The 24060-nt window shown below is 33.0% G+C and overlaps 3 protein-coding genes across 4 annotated transcripts; 2 read left to right on the top strand and 1 right to left on the bottom strand.

Annotated features, from left to right (window-relative positions):
- Positions 1–2583: 2583 nt before the first annotated feature.
- LOC142505728 (protein DETOXIFICATION 51-like) lies at positions 2584–4363 on the bottom strand. The gene has a single exon (XM_075618832.1). The coding sequence runs from the start codon at positions 4331–4333 to the stop codon at positions 2693–2695; it is 1641 nt and encodes a 546-aa protein (XP_075474947.1). The 5' UTR covers positions 4334–4363; the 3' UTR covers positions 2584–2692.
- Positions 4364–11240: 6877 nt separating this feature from the next.
- Positions 11241–13725, top strand: LOC142506187 (senescence/dehydration-associated protein At4g35985, chloroplastic-like). The gene is made up of 5 exons (XM_075619366.1): positions 11241–11927; positions 12401–12534; positions 12640–12806; positions 12946–13030; positions 13413–13725. Exons 1-5 carry the CDS (start codon positions 11346–11348, stop codon positions 13561–13563), a joined length of 1119 nt encoding a protein of 372 aa, XP_075475481.1. The 5' UTR covers positions 11241–11345; the 3' UTR covers positions 13564–13725.
- A 3107-nt stretch (positions 13726–16832) lies between these two features.
- LOC142505822 (uncharacterized protein C3F10.06c) lies at positions 16833–20887 on the top strand. Of its 2 annotated transcripts, none has more exons than XM_075618938.1 (7): positions 16833–17219; positions 17622–17776; positions 18361–19030; positions 19235–19332; positions 19484–19592; positions 19934–19993; positions 20248–20887. In XM_075618938.1, exons 1-7 carry the CDS (start codon positions 16928–16930, stop codon positions 20424–20426), a joined length of 1563 nt encoding a protein of 520 aa, XP_075475053.1. In that variant the 5' UTR covers positions 16833–16927; the 3' UTR covers positions 20427–20887. The 2 variants fall into 2 exon arrangements, with proteins under 2 accessions (XP_075475053.1, XP_075475052.1); XM_075618937.1 differs by having other exon boundaries at positions 16993–17219; positions 17627–17776.
- Positions 20888–24060: the final 3173 nt, after the last annotated feature.

The raw sequence follows: 24060 nt of genomic DNA, 5'->3' as shown, positions 1-24060 counted from the left end.
CAATTTGGAGTGGGACTTTTTTCTGGCACAACGGACCAATCCTTCTCACCATCGATTCTGCCTCTCAAAATGTGGACAAGACCCCATTTTTGTTTCCCTTTTCCGATGCTCTATTTTATCACCCTTCCCACACTTCATTTTCTTTCCACTTGATGCCTTGGACTCGTATTTTCTCCCTATCCATTGGCCTCGAAATCAGATATGTTACTATCAAGAGCATACACAAAGGGACGGGGTTTATCGATTCACTCACGGGTTGATCTTATAATCAATTTTAGCCTTCACATAGATTAATTTACCAAAATAATCTTTTTATCATATCAAATTACAAAGATATCCCCTATCTTTTAATTCATATATTCACCATCAATTTCTTCATCTCAAACTCTTTATTTTATTATCTCATCAATTTTGTGCATATAGAAGGGGCCGTGAAGAAACACATCAATCCTATTTCTTTAAACAAATATAAATTTCTTTTTTCTTTTTTTTTCACTTAATTTTTATGCAAAAAAATTTGATTTTATATTGATATTATTGTGTGCGTAGGTATATGTGTTATGACAAACTCATTTTGTTTTGAAGATTTGTTGTGCATACTCATAAACTGTTAGCATGAAATAAGGTAGAAACTTAATTGAGGATATCGGATTTTTTGTTTATATTGTGTAAACTCACATTGATGTAATTATTACGTTTCATAATCATAGTGATTGATTATTTCGTTTATATTATTTTTAATAAGCAACAATCGTAATTAAAATATTAAAATTTTGGTGGTTTCGTATACATTAATTCAAACTAACAATTAATAATTTTATTAAAAATGTTTATTGATATAAGTAAGTAGTATTAAAAAATTAATATATTATAAATTAAATAAAACAGAACAAACGTTAAATCAATTCTTAAAAAAATAATAGATAATTAAATAAATGAATCATGAAAATGGAACATGTGTGGTCATAGAAAAAGGGTAATTTAGGATTTTTAAATTATACAAGACATAATGCAAATTATGTAAAAAAGAAGGTCATTTTTAAAATTATGACTTTGAAATAGACTAGAATAATCAATTTTCCTTTGTTTTGTCCTTTGTTATATGACGATGGTGCTGATAAAAATAATAGTATAATTTTTAAAAAATATATATTAACGAACATATAGTTTTTGAAATATAATTTCACCTCTCATTTCCTGTCTCACTCACCATATGGTGTAACATATTGGTTACATTTAATTTCCTCATTGGCTTTTTTTGCCCCACAAATTGAAGTTCACAGAAATAATCAGAAATCAGCCCATCCAAATATATATATATCTATCCAATAATACATCTAAATATCTCACCCCATCCAAATTTTCTGAAATGAACTTACACTACTAACAAACTGCATTTAAAAAAAAAAAATTTGCACTTTCTTAAAATCGAAAATATTAGCGAAAAAATATCGTTTTTAACATTTTACGCATAATTTCGAAGCAATTCGTTTTCGTGGCTATAACTTGTACTTACTTGAGCCATGAGCCAGGAAAGGTTTGGTTTGTGGCCATGACAAAATGAACAACTGGAGTTGGACCATTTTATCATGGAGACAACCACACTGCTTCACAATTGGTTTGGTTAGTTTCAAATAAGATGAATATTGGATTAGATTACATTTTTTTTTTAGCATAAATTCACTTAGCCTCAAACTACATCACAATCATATAATTCATTTTTTGGAGAGTGACCTTTGTCGTCACTTCGCATTTCAAACTTATTATTGTTGACAGTGACCCAAAAGGCTGCCGCATGTCGAGAGACAAGGCCATTCAAATAAAAAAATCTAATTAATTGATTCTGTGTATTTTCTATGGAATTATTATATCTGATTTTAATGGACATGAAAATGAAATTTTTAGTTCATAGAAATATAATGGAATTGTGTTGATAAATGTTTGATTTTGGAGGAAACGAGATGGATGTGTATGTCACTAGCTATGTGTGTATGCAATATTGGATGGGAGAGTATAACTTGGAAGGAATAAATATATTCTTAGCCTACATATATACATACAAGAGTATGTCTCTTATGAGATGATTTCACGAATCTTTATTCGTGATACGGGTCAACCATACTGATATTTATTATTCACAATAAAAAATAATAATCTTAGCATAAAAAGTAATATTTTTTATGGATGACCCAAATAAGATATCTGTATCACAAAATACGACCCGTGAGACCGTCTCACATAAGTTTTTGTCAACATATAAAATTTGTACAAAATCACAATTTTGATATGTTGTTCATTAACTTTATTCATTTTTGTGATTATTGCTCAGGTGATGCTCATATGTTAGACGTGATGAAACATATCAGAATTGTATATCGATTAGGTAAGTGTCACATCCACGTTAAACAGATTGTATATTGGAGTAGTAATAATCTAATATGAGCATAAGAAAACATAGTTTTTATTTCAAAAAAAAAAAAAAAAAAAAAAAACATAGTTTTGAGAAAGATTATGGACAAAAATTTCTCATTAACCACTCTCTCCTTCCATCTTATATCTTTACATTACATAAATTTCTTTAACCCAATTAATAATAACTACAAATGCCCACAAAAATAAAAATAAAAATCTCATTAATACACAAAACGGATACTGTCTACAATCCAAAAAAAGAAAAAAGAAAAAAATGAAATCACACAATGGGGGAGGGAGTCACTTTTGTCGAAAGGTCCTCATCGTGTGACGTCACTTTTACACAAATCAAGGGCTCTCTGTCATTCTCCTCACATTCACGAGGCAACGATGATTCACCACACGTCAGCATCTGAGCCCTAGTTGCCTGGAAGCCCCAGTTCGTGATCCCCACCTCGTACAGCATCAGCCCGGCGCAACATATTTGGGCAGACAGAAGCCCAATCCAAAGCCCACAGAACCCAACCCCGAGCACGAACCCGAGCCCAACAGCGACAGGCATCCCCACCAAGTAGAATGCACCAAGGTTCACGTTAGCGGCGATAGAAGGCCGCGCTGTCCCTCGTAAAACCCCACATCCAACAGTCTGCGGGCAGTTACCGAGCTCGCACAGCCCTAGGATCGGCAGTGCCACCGATGTCAGCCGTAGGATGTGTTCATCGCTCGTGAACATTCGGGCCCAGAAGCTACGCACAGAGGTAGCGAATGTCATCGCGGATAATCCCATCAGGCCTGCGAGAAAAATGGAGACGACGGCTGATATTCTTGCCTTCTGTGAACGTTTCGCCCCCAGGTCGTTCCCGATCCGAGTTGAGACGGCGAACCCGAGGGAAGAAGGGAACACATAAAGCAACGAGGTTGTCTGAATCAAGACACCCATGGATGCCATGGTGGCCTTGGGGTCCACGAGCAACCCACACAACACTATCATGATCTCATACCACCACCATTCAAGGCACACGGAGACACAGCTCGGCGCCGCCAGCCGAATGAGCGGCGCCCAGCCGGTGAAGCACTTCAGGCTGGGGTTGGACCACGTTGGGACGTGTAGCCCCCGAGCCCAGATGTGCAGAACCAAGGCTAGCAGCACCATGACGTTAGACGCGGCGGAAGCAGCCGCCACGCCAGCAGCGCCGAGTTTGAGTCGAGAAACAAACAAATAACTTATGGGCAAATGGAAAGCCGTTCCAACAAAGGAAGCCAAAGTCAAAGGATGGGTGATACCTTGAGCCCGAAGGTAAATCCTTATGGGGTGAAGAAAGGAATTCGTGACAAGATCAGGGATCGAAAAGAGAAGATAAGTCTGGGCCAATGAGGTGATACTCGGGTCTTGGTGTAAATGCAGAAAAACATTAGAGAAATTCAACCAAAGAAAGGAGATTGGCACCGAGCAAACAAGAAGAAAAATCACAGACCTCTGCAGCGTCAAAGAAAGAAGCTTGGGTCGCTGAGCTCCGAAGGCTTGCGAGCAAAGAGGCTCCATCCCTAATGCTAGCCCAGAAAGAACCGAATAGCCACTTATATTAGCAAAAGCCATGGCCAATGAACCCGAAGCCAGCTCTAGGTCACCCAGATGGCCTAAAAACAGCATAGAAAGCATCGATCTCGAGTACAGAATTAGGGCTGTCAGGGCTATGGGAAATGCTAATCTGAAAAGCGCTCTTGTCTCCTCAACAAATTCAGATGGGGTCGGAAGATTGCTCACCTCCGGTGGAGGCTTCTTGGTGGTTTCTTGGGGTTTGAAGGTGGCGGAGACTGATATCAGATCAAGAAACAGGTGGGGCTGCTGCTGCTGCCTGTGATAATCATGCCCATTCTCTATGCAGATGCAGACTGTGGGATTAGTGTTGGGATTGCACATATTTTTGTGAAGAATCTTTCTCTTAATTCTCTCGACGCTGTTGCCACCCAAATGTACGTGTATATCTCTATCTATATATCTATCTCTATTTTAGAGTATGTATAGTATTAATAGGGATGAGAAAAACAAAAATTATAATTTTATTTGATTTTCCTTTTTTACATCCTATTGTTGGCTATATTCACATATTTTATTATTTTCTCTTTTTTATTTAATTTTGTAATCGATATATATATATATATATATCATATAGAATTAATTTCATTTATTACATGATTTATATTAATTTAATATTGCCACAAGAGAATAAAATTGTTTTTATTTGCATTGAAATTATTTTTAAAAAATAGCCAGACGATTAGTTTGGTCATTTTGGAAATGAGTAGGTATCTTGTGAGACGGTCTCACGAATCTTTATCTGTGAGACGAGTCAACGCTACCGATATTCACAAAAAAAGTAACACTATTAGCATAAAAAGTAATATTTTTTCATGGATAACCCAAATAAGATATCTGTCTCACAAAATACGACCCGTGAGACCGTCTCATATAAGTTTTCTTCCTTTGATTTGGAAAATGTAACACAAATAGACTTGTTGCTTACGGATTCGATTACATTAATTTTCTTTTCGTTTTAAACGAAAAAAAATATTTTACTATTTTCTCGATTTATTTCTTAAATTAGGGATTTAAACATGATGTATTTATATGGTTCACACGGTTTTCATATATAATATTTCATATTTTATAATTTAGCTAAAGACCAAACGATGAAATCATTTTAATATTACATATAATAAAAAAATGTAATAATGATAAAAGATGTCAAATGAATTTATATAAAAATATGAAATAACAAGATTTTTGTAGTTTCGAATATTAATCAAAATTACTCCTATTGTTCAGTATATAGAAAATTATACGAGATTTAATTTGCATTATCATTTATATTTATTATCATTTTTATATTATCATACGCACATAATAAAATACTATTTGATTAAACCTAAGTCCCAATCGACTTGGATAGTTTTACAGTCAAAGAAAAGTATGTTTGAATAATAATAATAATAATAATAATAATAATAATAATAATAATAATAATAATAATTAAAACGGGTGGATTAACTACATATTTTATGTGGGTACGTTAGACAGTCATTAATGGCTTATTAATCTTGATTTATACTAGGATTGATGGAAAGATTAAGAAAAACAGATGATATAAGTACATTTTGTCGATTATTACAAGTTATAATTTGATCAGACTATTTAGTCTCGTTTTCATATAAATTTCGTTACTATTTACTAAATAAAATGCATTGTAATCACTCTCTTTTCAATTTATGGCTTTTAATTGTGTTGTTTTTAATATCATTTTTGGTTTGATTCTCAAAGTTGTTGAATATATCTATAATTTTCTTAAGTTTTGGTGATTGACAAACAACATCATCGAACTATTTCATTATACAGCTGTTTATCCTTTGTATTTACATATTTTTCTGAACGCTAGATCAAGTCAGGCCGCTCAAGTATTTTATCATAATGCTTGTTACAAAGTATTATAAAACCAAAGTCTTTTTGTGAAATTATTCTTAAGTGCAAGAAAGGAAATGACGTAAGAGTATTCATCTCCGAACATCCATAAATATCTATCTTTACCTTACACATTTTACCCTACTTGTTTGCATATCTAATTGTTTTTTGTTAACTGATTGTTTGCATCAAATATATATATTTTATCACTAAGTTGGATCATTTCCACAATTGTATAATTTCAGTGGTTCAGCACCGTTCAAGAATTTGTCTTCACGACCTAAAAATTATTATAGATACAAAAAAATTTATAGATAATCTATTCTTTGGAGATAAATAATAAAAATTAAATCCTAAACTCCCAACTGAAAGGTATGTATGGGATCCATTCTACATTATTAGCGACATTATGTGCAAGATATTATTATAAAATCGGAGCATTTGAATAATTGTTTTAGGTTGACTTTCAATCCAAATTGCGAGAAAAACACTGATTTTGAGTATTATTATCATTAGTTAGCGGGGAATTCCGACCATCTCATCAAACAACAGTAATATGTGGGCAATCCATTATTTTTTTCCCCCTGTCTCTTTTTTATGCTGTCAACTTGGTCACAGATTCCTTCTAGGAGACATTTCATATCCATAGAAAAAGTTATCTGAAATCAATAATAATATAAAATAAATAAATGGGAGCAATTCTAAAATATCCATATTTTTTTATTATATATTATTTCCCTAAAATAACGACGAGAAGCTATAGTGTTAGGATAAATAAACTGCTACATATGTTTTTATGACTTTTCCATACTTTTTTTATATACAAATTTAAATATATCATATTTTTACCAAATATTATTATCGGTAAAAAAATGAAATTTAATTATATTATTGTGTTATACAAAACTATGATATTTAATGTTGCATACAATATGTAGGGCGAGTGTTTCTTGTTTTATAAAAATTTATAGTTGGTTGTATCGATTCAACTCAAATATTTTAAGGCAAAAAATTGTGTGAGTCGATCTCAAGAGTCGTATTTTGTGAGACGAATCTCTTTTTTGGGTCATCCAAGAAAAAATATTACTTTTTATATTAAGGCATAGTTTGGTACATGAGAAAATGGAGAGATTGATAAATAATCATCCTTATCCCATGTTTGGTACCTTTTTAAAAAGCTCATGATAATATCATGGGCCCTTGATAAATAATTTTTTAGAAGGATAAAATGTTTCTTTTAATTTAATGATAAAATACACTACAAATGACTTAATTGCCCTCAATTTATAAATGATTTTTATAAATATATGCTAGTAGGTAGAAATTAAAATCAAATAAATATTTTATTTATTTTTATATATTATATAATATGATAATTATATAAATGAATTCGAGATAATTATATAAATAATTTTTATAAATATCAATAAAATTATTAGTATCACTTGATTAACCTTAAAAATTGATATCTGACTTGACTCACAAAATCAAGGGCTCAATTATCATATTATATAATATATAAAATTATGTAAAAATAAATAAATCATGCAAACACTATCGGCGCATAAACAAATAAAAAAATATGAACTCGAGCAACAACTTTGAAATTATAGAATTTATTATGATAATGTTAATTTTGTTATTACAATATAATATATAAATTTAATCACTCTTGTTAAAATCATACCAAACATTAAATATAATATCCTACATCTTATTTATCATTAACTTATCCTTATATTATATATCACATGTTTATCCTATCATATGTACCAAACTATGCCTAAGAGTATTACTTTTATTGTGAATATCCTAGGGTTAACCCGTCTCACAAATAAAGATTCGTGAGACCATCTCACAAGAAATCTACTCATATTTTAAATCGTATAACAACTCAAATAAGATAGTTTGTTCGTTAATTATTGCATTCCTATATTTTGGGGATTTTTCCAACTAATTAAAAGAAAATCTAGAAAAAGAAAAAGAAAACATAGATAGATAGAAAAATATGGTCACGTGAAGTACGAGATGGAGTTGCAGTTCAAATCCAGCTGCTTTGCCTTCATTTTATATGCTTCAAAACATTATCGCTGTTTGTTTTTATTCAATGAGGTATGGCCTCAACACTCAATATTACACCTTTGTTTACCCACAATTTCATCCAGATATTCCTAAGACGATATGCCTAAGACGGGTACAAAACTCATAGTGAAAGTAGCCGTCAATGTCATGTTAAAAAAAGTGAAGTCGTTTTCTTCGAGGGGCTCTAACTCGTAAAATAGTTTGAAAAAAATAAACATTAAACATAGAAAATATTAAATTTATCAAATCTTGGTACATATAGATCTAAAGATATGAGTTTGGAGTATTTAAGGAAAGATCTGATCTGGTAAAAAATCCACACGCATGGAATTACAGGATTCCATGCTGGTGGAAGCATTTTTGCACATGGTTTGAACGAATGTATTACTATCATACATTTTATTACGCGAGGATGATGCATTCATTGGTTGGTTTCTTATATTATTTGTACAAAAAATTGTATTTTTGATCAAGTTGTCAAATTTCAGTCTAAGTTATATATATATATGAAATTGTAGTCTTTTTTTTTAATGACGCTGACGTGTGCGATGTCACATCTACACCTTCGAAGAAACAATCACACCGAACCAAAAATGAAAATTTCCTAATTTTAGATATTAAAAAAATAAATAATCATGTATATTACATTAATTAGCTACAACAAAGTAAAAAATTAGAGAATTAAAAATAGACGCTTTTGTAGTACAATGAAAAATGTTCATAATTGGTATAAAAGATTGTTTTTGAAAAATAACATTTTAAGAAATATTAATTACTTGATAAACGTTAGAAATAATTAATTTTGCACATTCTTATTTTGGATATAATATATCAAATTGGGTAAGATTTTTAGTGAATGCTAAGTTGGCATAGCATGACCATCTCTGGCTCTTCTCCAAATACTTTTCGACCAGTTACCAATTCCCACTCATTTAATTCTGACAAACAAATTTAAATTTGAGCATTTAGTATTTATTTCTTAATATGGAAAAGTGTAAATATGCCATAAATGAGCCAACTCCAGATAACATATTCTGTAATCTGGTTCCCATCCCCACTCACACATTCTATGTACTAGAATCGTTGGGTACATACAAAAAATACTGACTTTATCGAAATTTTCGTTGTACCGAAATTTTCGTTGCGGTAAGGATATATAATTTGAAATTTTTGAAATATACCGAAATACCGAAATAATATATAAAAATTAAAAAATATATAATATTTTTAAAGAATAAAATTAAATTTTTTAAAAATATAAGGTATTTTTTGGTATAAAGAATTTAACTTCTACTTGAACTCATCATATTGAAATAGTCCAAATCGAAATTTAGTGAAGCAACTCGACTTATAGTTGAGAATTTAAACTACTGAGAATTCTTATTTTTGTCGTCTAACCTTACAGCTAGCTAGAGGACTGTATGATGGGCCTCGACTTGTTAAAAAATTGACAGGCTTTGAGAAGTCTTAATTTTGTCATCTAACCTTACAGCTAGCTAAAGGACTGTATGATGGGTCTCGACTTGTTAAAAAATTGACAGACTTAAAAAATCACAGGACCTCAGACATTGTTGCAAAAATAGCGGATGAAAAAGTCGCACATGTTGTTGAAGTTTATTGGTGTTCATTGATGTCTTGGATCTCCAGACACATGTCGCGGTTGGTGTTTATTGTCTTGATGATTTGTTTTGTATATAAAAAAAATTCATCATCTTGTAATTCATAGGCCAGTGATCACCAATACTAAATAAATCCTTCAAAACAATCAAATAGATCAGGAAGGAAAGTATATGTACCGACCACCTCTACAGTTAGGGATGTAAATGATCCAAACCAAACCAAACCAAACAGTATCAGGCTTGAGCTTGGCTTGTTTAAGATTGTTTGAGGGCTCGAGCTTGATTCGAGCTTTTATTATCAGGACTCGAGCTTGGTTTGTCTTGAAATTACCTAAGCTCGAGAAAAAGCTCGAGCTCGGCTCGTTAAAAGCTCGTTTAGCATGTTAATCAAGCCAGGCTCGAGTTTGATTCATTAATAGCTCGTTTAGGATGTTTAACAAGCCTGGCTTGAGCTCGTCTCGTTTTCGAGCTCGTAAAGCGTAGAATTGAGCTCGAGTTTGAGCTTGATTCGAGCTTGTTAAAAATTAAATATATCTATAAACTAATTTTAAATCAGACAAAAAATGTAAATTCATTCATAAATAACCAAAACGACACAAATAAGAGCTAAAAAAAACATAAATCAATATATTATTGAACATTCCAAAATAATACATCTAGAATATTCATCATACACTTATATCACATATAAATAACAATGAAATAATTTCACCCCTTTAATACTTCAACTAAGTCTAGTGAGAAAGTAGGGATGACTGTCAAAGAATCCATTAAAATCAGGAATTACAAAATTATCTCCAATAACAACTAGTCAAGTATCCTGCAAAGTTCATAATAACATTAGTACTAATATTTTTATTTGTCTTGTGTTCAATTCCTTTCATTGACATTACTGGTAATATTTTTATTTGTCAACTCAACAAATGAGTCAAGCTCAAGCTTACGAGCCACCTAATTAAACGAGCCGCTCGAGCTCGAGCTCGAGCTCGCGAACCTATTATCAAACATGTTTACGAGCTCACGAGCCGAATATCTTTAGGCTTGAGCTAGGTTTGATTAAATTTTCGAGCTCAAAATCGAGCTTGAGCTTGGCTTGATATGATTAACAAACGAACTCAAACGAGCTTTTTATCGAACCGAGCTTCGAATAGCTCGCAAACGATTTGGTTTATTTACATCTCTACCTCTAATCAAGACCCTGAATTCCATTTTAAAACCCACTTTCAATTTTTAGATAATTAAAAGATGGGGCCTTGCAACATCATTTTAGAAAATGATATCGGAAGTCGTACAAGTCTTTCAGAAAATGAATTATTTTGTTCATGTACTAAACTTACAGTTTATCCTTCTAGTCAAAGTTGGAATTGAAAACATTATTAAATAATTAAAAGTAATAAATTATTAATTATTAATTCATGTATTTTATGTAATAAGGAATTTATTTATCTGTTACTAAAATCGGAAAAAAAAAATATTTGGACTAAAATTTGACGGAACAAAACCATGAAGAGAGACGCACAGGGAAAAAAATGTAATTTTCCCTAATAAATAAATATTAAAACGTTTTTTAATCCGATGCTCTCTTATTCCTTATCAATTAACACCGCCGAAAGCAACATATTGGCATCAACTTCTTCAACAAGAACAGAATAAAGTCGGAAATTATGGAATCAATCACAGCATATCTTTCTCCATTAACTCTTTCTTTAATTTTCATCTTCACAAACTTATCAGCATTCTCTTCATATGTTCTTTTTCAATTGTAATTCAAGAACATGAACTGTTTCAAGCTCAAGAGATCAAAAACTTCAGCAAAAACCCCATCACAAACTGAACAAACGCAAGTATTAATCCCAGAAAACAGAATCGTGATGCATGAAGTTTTGCTGAAAATAAAAGATTGCAAAGTCCATCTTATGGACGAAGAAGATGCATTGGAACTCGCCAACGGAGATTTCGAGGTTTTCCGAGTATCGGACTCGAATATATCTCTTGCCACGACTATAAAAGTTGGCGATGAACTTCAATGGCCTCTTACAAAAGACGAGCCTGTGGTGAAGCTTGATGCCTTGCATTATCTCTTCTCTTTGCCGATGAAAGATGACAAGGCTTTGAGTTACGGGGTAACGTTTTCGCAGAAGCAACACGGTGATTTGAGCTTGCTGGATGCATTTCTTAAAGAAAATTCACTCTTTACAAGTGCTGCTTCATCTTCTAGCCGGAAGGAAGTTGTCAACTGGAAAGAGTTTGCACCAGCGGTAGATGAGTATAATAGTGTACTGGCTAGGGCCATTGCTGGAGGGACTGGTCAGATTGTTAAAGGAATCTTCAAATGTAGCAATGCTTACAGCAATCAGGTAAGAATGCGTTTTAGTAGATTTGTACACAAAACTTATACATTAATTTGGGAAAATAGTTTATTTTTTTACAATTTTTTGTTTGGCCAACTAAATTTTTAAAGTTTGCTTTAGTCTAATAATTTTTTATTTTTATTTATTCTGGTGTAAATTGTTAACGTGACATCGGACATCAATTTTTTGTCACTGCATGTCAGAATTTTTTTATGTAATTCATAGCATTTTCTAGTATTACATTAGTAATTGAACTAAAATAGTTGAAAATTAAAGATAGCATGCTAAAATCAATCGCTCCCACGTTAATACTCCAAACCAAAAACAAAATAAAAAAAAAAACCAAATTACTGCAACAAAACCAAACTTAGAGTATATATCTACATAACCAAGGCCCAAAATAAGCAAATTTGCGAACCAATTTAGACGTTTTTCCAATATTTTAAATTATGATACACATGTGCATGTATTAATAATAGGTGCAAATGGGAGGGGAGACAATTTTAATTCGTGCAGTGGAGGATAAAAAACGGCTACCATCAAATGAAATTCGCAAAAGCAATAGCAATGTTGCCAAGAAAAAGAGTAGTGCTGTCAACCAAAGCCTGAAACGGTACTACTTCATCACTGCGATAAATAGAACATCTATACATTGTGTATTTGTATATAATCTCTCTGTAAATCACTCCTTCCATTAAATTTTTGCCTTACACGAAAGGGTGAGAAAGCTATCCAAAATGACTGAAAAATTAAGCAAAACAATGCTTGATGCTGTTGGGGTTGCCAGTGGCTCTGTGATTGTGCCCGTTGTTCGATCCGGACCTGGAAAAAATTTATTATCCATGGTTCCTGGAGAAGTTCTCTTAGCTTCACTCGATGCTGTCAGTAAGTTGATATCTATGAGTAAATCTCTTCTTTTTTAAAAATTTAATTTACTTCCTTTTCTGTAAAAGTGCAATATTACAAGTACGTACGTTTTTGGGAAGAAATGAAATGGTTTGTGCATTATTATATCAAATGGCAGATAAGATAATCGATGCAGCAGAAGCAGCAGAAAAGCAGGCCATGGCCGCCACCTCTGGTGCAGTTACAAGGATGGTGACTGAAAGGTGACTCTAAATACCATTAATATTAGCATAATAAACTTTATGGGTAATTTTGTCTCGCAGCCTTCATTTCATGTATGTTGGATTGTGGGAGAAACTTCGACGAAGTTGTAAATTCTTGAAATTAATATTACAATACTTTTTTTTATTACATCCTGAGGTGGGGTGATTTTTATTTTTACACGCGATCGAACCAACGTGATTTTAACGGAGATAAGGCTGCTGAGGCTGAGGCCGGACTCGGCAGCGCGATATTCTAATTAACCCCTCTCACCTGGCTCGACATGTTTCAATCACCTCTCGGTTTTGCATATCCGTCCCTAGGTTGGGCGTGAATCCTACGCAATTTTTATACATAAACTATCCATGATGAACATGCATGCAGGTTTGGAGAGAGTGCTGGTGAGGCAACAGAGGATGCACTTGCAACTGCGGGACATTGTGCAGGAACTGCTTGGAATGTATTCAAAATTCGGAAGGCCATCAACCCTGCCTTGGCGGCGGTACCCTCAGAACTGATCAAGAGAAAGCCATAAAATTATGGATTATCATATATTTCAGAATTAAGTCTTGTGTGTGTGTTGGATCATTTAAATGAAAATGAAGCTCGTTAGCATTTACATTAGCAAACAAGATATTTATAGAATCGGTTGCTTTCGAAACAATATTTTGATATTAAAATGAACATATATATGACATCGTTCTGGTCATTAATTCATGCCCACCCTAGCACATTGATCAACGTATTGAGACAAAAAACCTCGTGTTTTTACTGTGCATTAAGCCCGTTCAATACGACATACCACTGCTTGATATGTTTTTTCACGCTTTTGACCAAATCGTTGTGTTGATCTACTTGTGTTTCATGCTTAATCTAGCCTTTTAAAACACTGATATTTAGAATAGAACAATGTAAAATATAGAGTCGAAATGAAGACTAGACATCTACCAACAAGTATTAAAGTTCAAGAAAGAAAATAAAATTGTCACGCCTCGAGACCAGGGTTAGTCGACATCCGCATTATTCAATAATGACATAATTGATAAACAACAAGACTCGTAATACAGTACAAACCAAAATCATTTTATTTAATAAATACCATAAAATGAATCGTTTTTACAATCGTAACTTTAAAAACGATAAAAATATGCGGAAGCGTTTACCACTTGAATTAAAAACTCAAAAGAACATAAACTTAATTAAACTTCTTCATGCGTCCACTATCAGCCCTAAAACTGATGTCTGATTCTTCTCTCTCTATTTCTTTTTTGACTTATCTGGGAGGGTGGAGTAAGAGGTGGGTGATATGGTTGTCACTCAGCAAGTGGGGACCGTTCGAGCACAACATAACAAAATGCATAAAATTCGAAATGCATATCATGCATAACATGACTCACACCACATGCATATGAGATTCTTCTACTTTCTATGGTTTACTGATATCAGTCCCTAATTTTTAATTCTCTAAGGGGACGAGACCGTATAACGGTTACAATCCCACCGTGTAAGGGGCATAAACATATTATGCATATTGGAATTCTCATTCATATCTAGTCAAATCCTCACAGTACCAACATACAACTATAGGATAATCGTATCGAGAATAGAGTAGAAAAAGAATTTGCATTCGACCGAATTTTCGAAAAACAACATAATTCATAAACAAAACTATACTTTTAAAACAAGTCAACTTACCTTAGACCTGGAAGAAACGTGAAGAATTCAAAAATCATAGAAGAATCATGCAACCGACACATCGAAAACGCAGCAGCACATCGCCCGGAAAATCAGCCGTCTTGAAAAATTCTTTGTGCCTTATTGAACCGTTGGATCGGACTTAAACTTTTACATTACGTTTAAAAGTATGTAAAATAAGTTGTGAACGGTGGATATCGGGTTTGGAAGTCCTTTTAACCTACTTATGAACGAAAAATCGTAGGTATACTGTTTCCACCTAAAATCTGAGCTGTTTTTTTTACGAATGATAAATACGAAAAACTAACAATTGGATATGGCCGAATTTTGGATAAGTTATTTGAAACATATGGAAGCATATTCTGAACGATGAAGTCGGATTCCGAGCAATTGAGTGAGAGAAATAATTTTCTGAACTTGGACAAAACTTTGATGACTTGTGCAGAATTTTGGAGAGGAATTTCGAAAATATGATAGCGAAAAAATTGATGGGTAAATGAGGTGTATATTTCGAATGAGAGCTTATCCTATTTATAGAGAGGTGGTTATTATCCAGATCATATATTATCTACTCGTTTTAACTTTTGAATTAAATTTTAAATTTAGGATAGATTATCATCTATTATTTATCTCATTATCATTATCCAATTATATAAGTATATATTCATTATCTCTTAACCTATATCTTGTATTTATATATCTCAAAATCGAAATATAGACATATTATCTTCTTAAATTTGAAATCTTTGAGTATTTTGTACATAAAAATTTAATTATCTCACACCACCTTATATAATCTTGATAATCCTAAAAAAATTTGATAACTTTATAAGAATTTCGAGTACAAAAATAATACATCGAGTTTGAAATTTGCGGTTTTTAAAAAAATAAGTAGCAAATGGAGGGACTTTCACGTAAATAGAATTTTGTGATTTTTAAGTGTGATCGCGGACTATTTATCTTATAAAATCTTAATTGGTATAAACTACTTGTTTCACAGGATGGATCTGCCTATGATTATCCCATAAATTTTGAGTTATATTTTTTATGGATATAAATGAAATATTTGTATATGATCATGAAACTCATTTTATGAAATGAACTAACCCATTGAGCTGAGGAGAAAATTTGAAGAAGGATATTATTTTTCTAAGTTGATAGATGTATTTTCGTAAAAATTAATTGGTATAGTAAAATCATGCTATAAGGGCCTCTCGCACGATTTTTTTTTCTTTCATTTTAATAAAACGAGTTATACAAACATGCATGGCACAGAAATACTAGTTATAATTAGGATTATTCAGTCATAATAAATAGAATTCTAGTATTATTGATTCCTAGTAGGAATAGGTCATTCGATCTAGACAAAATTTGTATGAGACGGTCTCACGGGTCGTATTTTATGAGACATATCTCTTATTTGAGTCATCCACGAAAAATTATTATTTTTTATTCTGAGTATTACTTTTTATTGTGAATATCAGTTGGGTTGATCCGTCTCACATATAAAGATTCGTTAGACCGTCTCACAAGAGACCTACTGTTAAGTCTATTAAGTAGAGATTTATGTAACTCGTTAAGAAATAGTATGATTTTTGTGAGACGGTCGCACGGATCTATATCTGTTAGATGAGTTGACCCGATTTATATCTACAATGAAAAATAATGTTTTGACGTAATCAATAATATTTTATTCATGATTCGGGTTGATTAGAAGATTATTTTATAAAATTTACTTGCAAGACGATCTGATAAAATTTTTTTTTTCAAAAATAACGAAGAGAATGACGACAAACAAAAAATAAGTAATCAGATAATACTAAAGTTCTCCGAAAACTCCGAGGTTTTATATATTAATAATCAAGTTTTACATTAAATTTTATATTTATTGATCCATCACGCTTTTAACACCAACAAAAGTCGAATATATTGATTTTTGAATTTCTCAACATATTTGTTCGATTCGATCGATTGAGTCGTCGTCATCATATGTGTACAATTTTGAGAAAGTTAAGATTTCTAACGAAGATTTTAATGTAAATTTTTTAAATTTGATTGATTTTTGTTCTTTGTTAAGTAATTATTATTAAAAATGAATTTTGGAAAAAATAAATTATGTACCTTGGAAACGTTTAACACAGAATTTGTCCGAAGTACGGTACGGCCGCATCTACCTTCTCACTTCCGACACTCTTTGCCCTGCAATGGAATCCACGCAAGAGAGATTGAGCAACAGCATATACAAGGTGGCGAGAGCCATCAAACGCAGGGATAATTCTCTCTACAACGCTCTCCGATCCATTTACGAGGACTCCATCTTCGTCGGAGAAATCTCGCAGCTGTGGCCGCAGCTGCCGCTTCTGGCCAACCTCCGATGCGGCCTTTGGTACTCTCCAAAGTTCGACTCCAATTGCTACTTCAAATCCACCGACGGCCACACCAACAACTTGTCCTTCAACACCTCCCGCCTCAACCTTCACGTCGCCCTTGTTGCTGGTATCTTCTTTTCTTGGGAACCACTGACTTCCTTTTGAGCATGTATTGGAGATTCTTCATTTGTCAGACATTGGTTTTATAAAATTTTATTGGTCTTGTTTTGGAAATCTTGATTATTCCATCTCCTGTATCCATGTTGATCTGACAATGTTGTCGCAAATAGCAAGAAAATGTGTGATAAAATGAGGTGTGTGTCGGTTATATTGTAACGGGTGAAAATGAAATTATAAAAACATGCTAGATAACAAGAAAGAAACCGAAACTTGCACCGTGCCACAAATTGATGTGGATTCACTCTCATCACTCTTGTGTGGTGTATATGCATTTTATGTGGCAAGCTGCGCAGTCATCTATGCTGATATGGAACGGACAATGACTTGTTCAATTGATTTCTGGTGGTAGGACAGAGGGGAGGATGCATGATCGTTGATTCAACGCGAAAAGGGAAGAGATTTCCTGACAGCATGTCCAAGACTATACCTATATGGACTTGTGTCTTAAATCGTGCAATTCTCAATTATCGCATGGCATTGGGTGGTCTTCATGTTTCTGAGAATGTAAGTGAAAGAAATTTCATTTCCTGGATTGAGTGCCTTCGATATTCACACTTGAAGAAGTGTGCCTATATTATTTGTTCAGATATATGTTAATTGATGATTGTATGCTGTGAACAGGTGCTGATAATAAATAGCCAGTAAGAAATTTGATTCTGCTCTAATAGGGAATACTCATAGTTTGTTATCACATTGTGTTTTCAAGGCTAAGCTTAAGATGCTAAATGACAGAGGTCACCTTGTAGCATTTACTTCACAATGGTCGCGTATTTTCGCAAGGCTTCTCTAATATATCATCTTGTGGACTGCTCGAATAGGATTGATCTTGAATGCTAGCTTCATTTTTTGTAATTAATAAATATTTCGGGATGTATCCTATTATCCAGGAAAATAATTTGAAGCTTTGAGAACTTTATTTAAACTGGAATTATCCATTAACATTATTTTCACATTCAATTTTCAAAATTTGTCCATAGTTGAAAAGGTTTTAGGTAATCGAACTGTCAAGTGGATATATAATTGCTTGTTGATAGATTTATGTAATGATATTTACATGCATCATAATTGACATAAATGCACTTCAACAGGACTTAAATGGTTTAGGACAAGACTCGACATATTGGGATTGTTCCTTGCATCTTCCTCTTTGGGTTTCACAAACTGAGAAACTAATGATTGAAAACCGATTGGAAGTGTGGACCAAGGAATTGGAGGCTAGTGGAGCTGATATTGCTTCTGTTGCATCATCACTTAAAAAGCCTCTAAGACCATTATGGATTTCACAGAAGACTGTAATATGGGTGAATGAAGTCCCAGATTATGATTCATGGGGTTTTACACCAATAATGCTTGTCTCAGCGTCATCCTCAAATGGCAATTATCAACATCATACTTCTTCAGAGTTTAGTTGGAATTATATTGCCGGGGCGGGAGACGACGAGGAAAGTTGGTCTAGAGGTCTACGCCCTGATCTTTTCTGGAAACATGCCCATGATGTAATAAGATCAGATCCAGCCTCATGTAATCAAAAGATTGCGGATATTGTTGAAAAGGACAGAGTTCGTCGTGCACAGAGGGGGGGAAATGCTCCTCAGGTGTCAGCCAGGCTTTCAAAGCTGGTGACAGAGAGCAAGTTTGCCCCAGAAAGGCCATTATACTTGGATACTAAAACCGTAATTGAGAATGAACAATTGTTTGGAGAGGTTTCTTTATTTTGGTTGGGACCAACCAATATAGCAGTTGGCAGAACTCAACTTGGTACATCTCTTTTGTTTAGTAGTTCTCCTAGTTATTAACTTTTCAAAGCATAATTTTGTGAAGTCACTGATGGGGTCAGTATCATATGAAAGTTATGTAATTATGTTACTTGAAATTTTACTCCAGTTATTTTCTATTTCATCGGTGCATCTTTATTTGCATCTTGGACTAGAAAACAAGTGCACTAAATTTCCAATTTTTCAGCCATGGAGGTGGCTCCTGATAATTGCATCTTGAACTGTGATAAAGAGTCTAATGTCTCTCCGAAGAACTCTGGATTTCATTTGCACTTGCCCATTTTGGTATGTCTGTCGGTTGATTCTATTTCATCAAAATTTTCTACATTTATGATTCATTTTATTTGTTTCTTTCGCTTCTGTTTTTAGAAGTGAATGGGATTCCAAATTCCTTCTTTGTCAAGATTGCTCAAACTTATGTTCTAATTGTGAACAGGACTCCAAACATGATCGTTTCTCTTTGTTAAGACATCTCCCTTCTGCGCTGAATTTTTCCCAGACACAGTTGCGCGAGGGGAGAAAGCTTTTAGTTTGCTGCCAAAATGGTAAGAATTCTATAATTTTGAAATTATCAGCTACATTGTTGTCCCACCAATGACATCTCGGTAAGAGAAACACAAGTGATGGTTTTCTTCGATCTAACTCATCGCTTCTTGTGTGATATCTTCTATGCCTTCCCCATTCTGCTGATACTGAATGCTCTCTTTTTTTCCCTTTTATTGTCAAAGACTGGACTTTTTCTTTGCTCATGTGGCTTAAATTTTGAATGCTTTTGCATATCCTGTAGTTTCTTGCTTCTCAAAGCAAATGAAATCAAATGGATCATTGTATTCATATTCTTTCTGCCTGTTATTAAATATCATTTTGTTGGTTTCTTTCTTCACAGGAGAAGATATAAGCATCTGCATCTGTTTGGCAATGTTGACTTTATTATATGATGAAGCAGGTAAAACTTGAAACCTTGTCTTGAGTTCTATGTCGTCGGGGTGTGTGAGATATTTTCTTTATGGTTTGAGTTTATGCTCATTGAAAAATTGGACATGATGCTAGAACTTTCTTTGATGCTATCCAGAAGAGAATCCTAGTTCTAAGAATGAATCATTATCACAAAATGTTATAGTAACTGAGTGGCTGGTTTCATTTATGACGATCATTTTGTTTATGCCTTCCACGCCGTTAGTTCTTGAGCTTTTTCAACAGGAAACTTCGATGACGGTAAATCCTTCAATAATTCCCATATCTCCAAGTTTGAGCTCCGAAGACGATTAGTATTTATCTCTAAATTTGCTGTCAATGCCCGGCCATCGAGAGGGAATTTGAGACAAGTATTCAATTACCTTAATGAAAGAAGGTATGGTCACCCTCCTTCAGTTTCTTGACAAGTCTCGTCTCTGCATTTATCTTGTCAAGTATACTTCAGAGAAGAGAAATCGATGCCAGCCTGTGCTGTGAAGAAGATATAAACAACAAATTTTTGCCTTATTTTTTATATTTCTACTAGGTAATTGTATGTGGTTGACATTATATCAGATCCTAGTAGCCACGTACTTTAAAGTTAAAATGTCATTGTGTGTTGTTCCGTCGCCGATAACATGCTGAGCCATGTCGAAATAAGTAAACATGGGCTCTGACTATGCGCCACTCGAGTGTTACACTCCGCAGAGTTTAGGCCTTTGGATCCTCCATACATACAAATAGGGGCCTACATGAATGCGTGTGGGGGTACGGGTATCCCCAAGGGCTTATATATCATATATCTAGAGTAGCATTTTTCATACAACATAGTTATTTCAGAGAACTCTTCTTCGGACCCTTGTTTTCGATAAGAAGAGGCTGTCTTCACCCATGAAGAACATAAACGGAAAGACCTAGAATATAGCTATTCTATCTCATTAATCAACATATTCTCATACTCAGTTAGAAATCATTTATTCTTTAAAAGTTCGTTGGTTGTTATTTGATCTGAAGTACGTTAATATTTACGAGTTCCACACAGCGAACCGGGTTGTTATAACTCAAGTCAATCGTGATGTGTTTCGATTCTCCCAAACAAGAGAGGTTTGACGTGGCATTGCTTTCGTTAAGTTATTTTAGAAGCTCTCATATCTTCTGTGAGTCGTTATAACTGAGAGGGGCCAACAGGAATTCATGTGGGGGACGCGTGAATCCAAGGCCTTGTAAATGACAAACATCTGCCAACACGCGCCTGACAAATTACCTTAATTATCGCGATTAAACAACAAGAATTTCAATATATTTGGATTGTCAAAACATACCAAGGGGTGTATTGGTTATAGACTTTTAATGATTTTTATGGAGTTTAAAAGTCTAGAGGTATTCAAACTAGACTTTTATATACTCCATAAAAGTTTAGTGGTATTCAATGTAAACTTTTGTAGAATTTAAAAAGTCATGTGGTATTCAAACTTGACTTTTAAAAACTCTACAAAAGTCTATAGGTATTCAAAATGTCAATAGACTTTTAATGACTCTATGAATTCTATTAAGTACAAGAATTATAGCCTAAGGGACAACAATAAAATGTCAACAAAAGTCTTTGATTCAACATAAAGATTTGGATGTACATTTAATTGAGAAATCTCCCAAATTCAATACAAACTTTCATTCTTTTCTCATCTATTTATTTTTCCTTTTATTTGTACTTTTTAAAAACATAATTAAAATTTAATTTTTTATTAATTATTATATAACATTTTATTTTTAATTATTTTCTTTAATTTTAATTAATCTATATATTAAATTATTGTATAAGCAAATTCATACCGATATTATACCAAAATTTTCGGTATACCGAACCAAAAAAACCTTACATTTTAAAAGAAAATTATAATTTATTGTTTTAAAATATTATATATTTTAAAATTTTTGTATATTTTTCCATTATTTCGGTATATACCAAAATTTTCAAATTGGATATCGTTATCGTACCGAAAAATTCGGTATTGCCGTATCGAAATCTTCGGTATATACTTAAAATTCGATAAATTCAATATTTTTTTGTTATGGTAATTTCGGTATACCGAAAATTCGGTATTTTTTCCCACTCCTAATAGGGCTTGTATTGGCATGTTCTATATTACACAATTTTCTTTGAAAGAAGTGTCAATTTGATGAATTTCAAATTGAAATAGATAATGAAGCTCAATTGTCTTCATCAACACAAGTTTATGAAGGTGACGACTTTGATCAGTTATTTAATACTCAAAAATAACAACGAGCAAATGTTAATGCATGGAGGGAAAAAAGTGAGTGGCTTAGGTATTTGCTGTTGACGGCGAAATCTTCCGAAATCAGGTAATTATTGTTTAAATTCTATGTTTGACACTAGTTTTTTCAGAAGTTGTTTTGAAAATTTTGTTTTCAAAGGTTATATTTTCGGCTGTAGATTGCGATATTTTCCAGAAATCCGAGGAGCGTGTCACTGTGTAGTTGAATCACCTTTCTTTCTGTTCATGGTTTCTGCCAAAAATTTGTATTTTCGGTTGTTTTGGTTGACATAATTTGTCTCAATCTTGTCTTCTTATGTTTTTATTTTTTTTCTGAGTTCGACGAAATCGTAGCATCTGTCCTTCATAAAATTCGGTTCCGATGTTTCAAACCGGCGGGACAAATATAGTAATATTGCCCCGGTCGGGTTGAATATTGACTAGCTTCACGTAATACCATGTACCCATTCCCGCATTCGCATTGTGGTGGTGTGTTGACATCCATCAAAGCTATTGGAGAAGATTAATTTAATGAATTTTAACAGGAGATAGAGATATAAAAATATGTAGTTACAATAAAGTTTTACACATATAATGTAGTGGAAACTACAAAAGCTTTGGTGAACACCAAAATCAGAAAACTAGTTTTGAATTTCCGCCAAAAATATGACGAATTAACTACTAAACTTGCGAACAACAGATAAATCACAGCTGACTAACATGTAAAAGCTGACTAACATGTAAAACCTACACCGATAGAAGTTGCAACCCAAAATAGCAGCTTTCAGAGGTATACGAAACAGAACGGAAATGAAATCAAATTGGTAAATAAAATTAATCTTAAATTTGAGCGAACATACTCACATACCCGGCCAGTAAGAAGGTTGGAGGTTGATTTTTCTTCCGCACACAATTTTAGCTATCACTTTTTGTTGCGATTTCGATCGAACACCAAAACGCACAATTCAATTTTCCCTCATTCGGATGTCGGAATCACCTGGAACACATCACGATACAGAGATGTTCGGTAACAAATCGTACATCTATGCGGATATTATTTCGTTCATGGCGGCTAGGGTTTTAATAGAAGACATTGTGCGGAGAAAATGAGTCGAAGGCAATGGTTGGATATGTATCAAAAAATGGTGTTAAAATAATAAATAAAAAATATGTGAAAGGGTAGTTTTGGTAATTCAGAGTTAAGACATTAGTTAGTCACACCCTTAAAAATCTCACCAAACACAACAAAGATTTTAGCACACCTTACAAATCTTTACATAATCATTATCCTATCATTCGAACGAAACATAGCTTTAATGCATAACTATTAACATATGACATAAGCAACAACTGAGAATGTTACATATACAAATTAATATAATTAATTGTATTAATTCAAAATGAGTTTTTCAATAAAATGAAATTAAAATTCATGGGAGTAAATTGTTTTCGTGATTACATTTAAGTATTTGGTAATCGCCTAGAATAAATTCTGTTATTAATTTTATGTTGTGTTGGTTATATTTTAAACTGAATGATAATGGAAAGAGAAGTCTAATCCATGTACTAATTCTTTCTTACAAACAATTGAACTAAACTTATCTATGACTAAATCCAAGTATGATATATAATTACTAATAAATTATAGTTGATTTATCCATCAAATAAGTTAAAGGTATTTTGAACAAATTATACAAATTTTAAAAGTACTCGTAATTATTACTATTAGAGAGTAATTACGAAATCGCACAAAAATCCCCTATATTGAGTGGGGTGAATTAAAAAT

The sequence above is a fragment of the Primulina tabacum genome, chromosome 10 (genome assembly GCF_025594145.1).
Source record: "Primulina tabacum isolate GXHZ01 chromosome 10, ASM2559414v2, whole genome shotgun sequence".
Taxonomy (NCBI): domain Eukaryota; kingdom Viridiplantae; phylum Streptophyta; class Magnoliopsida; order Lamiales; family Gesneriaceae; genus Primulina; species Primulina tabacum.
Note: the sequence above shows the minus strand (reverse complement) of the source record. Positions and strands in the feature narration are given on the sequence as shown.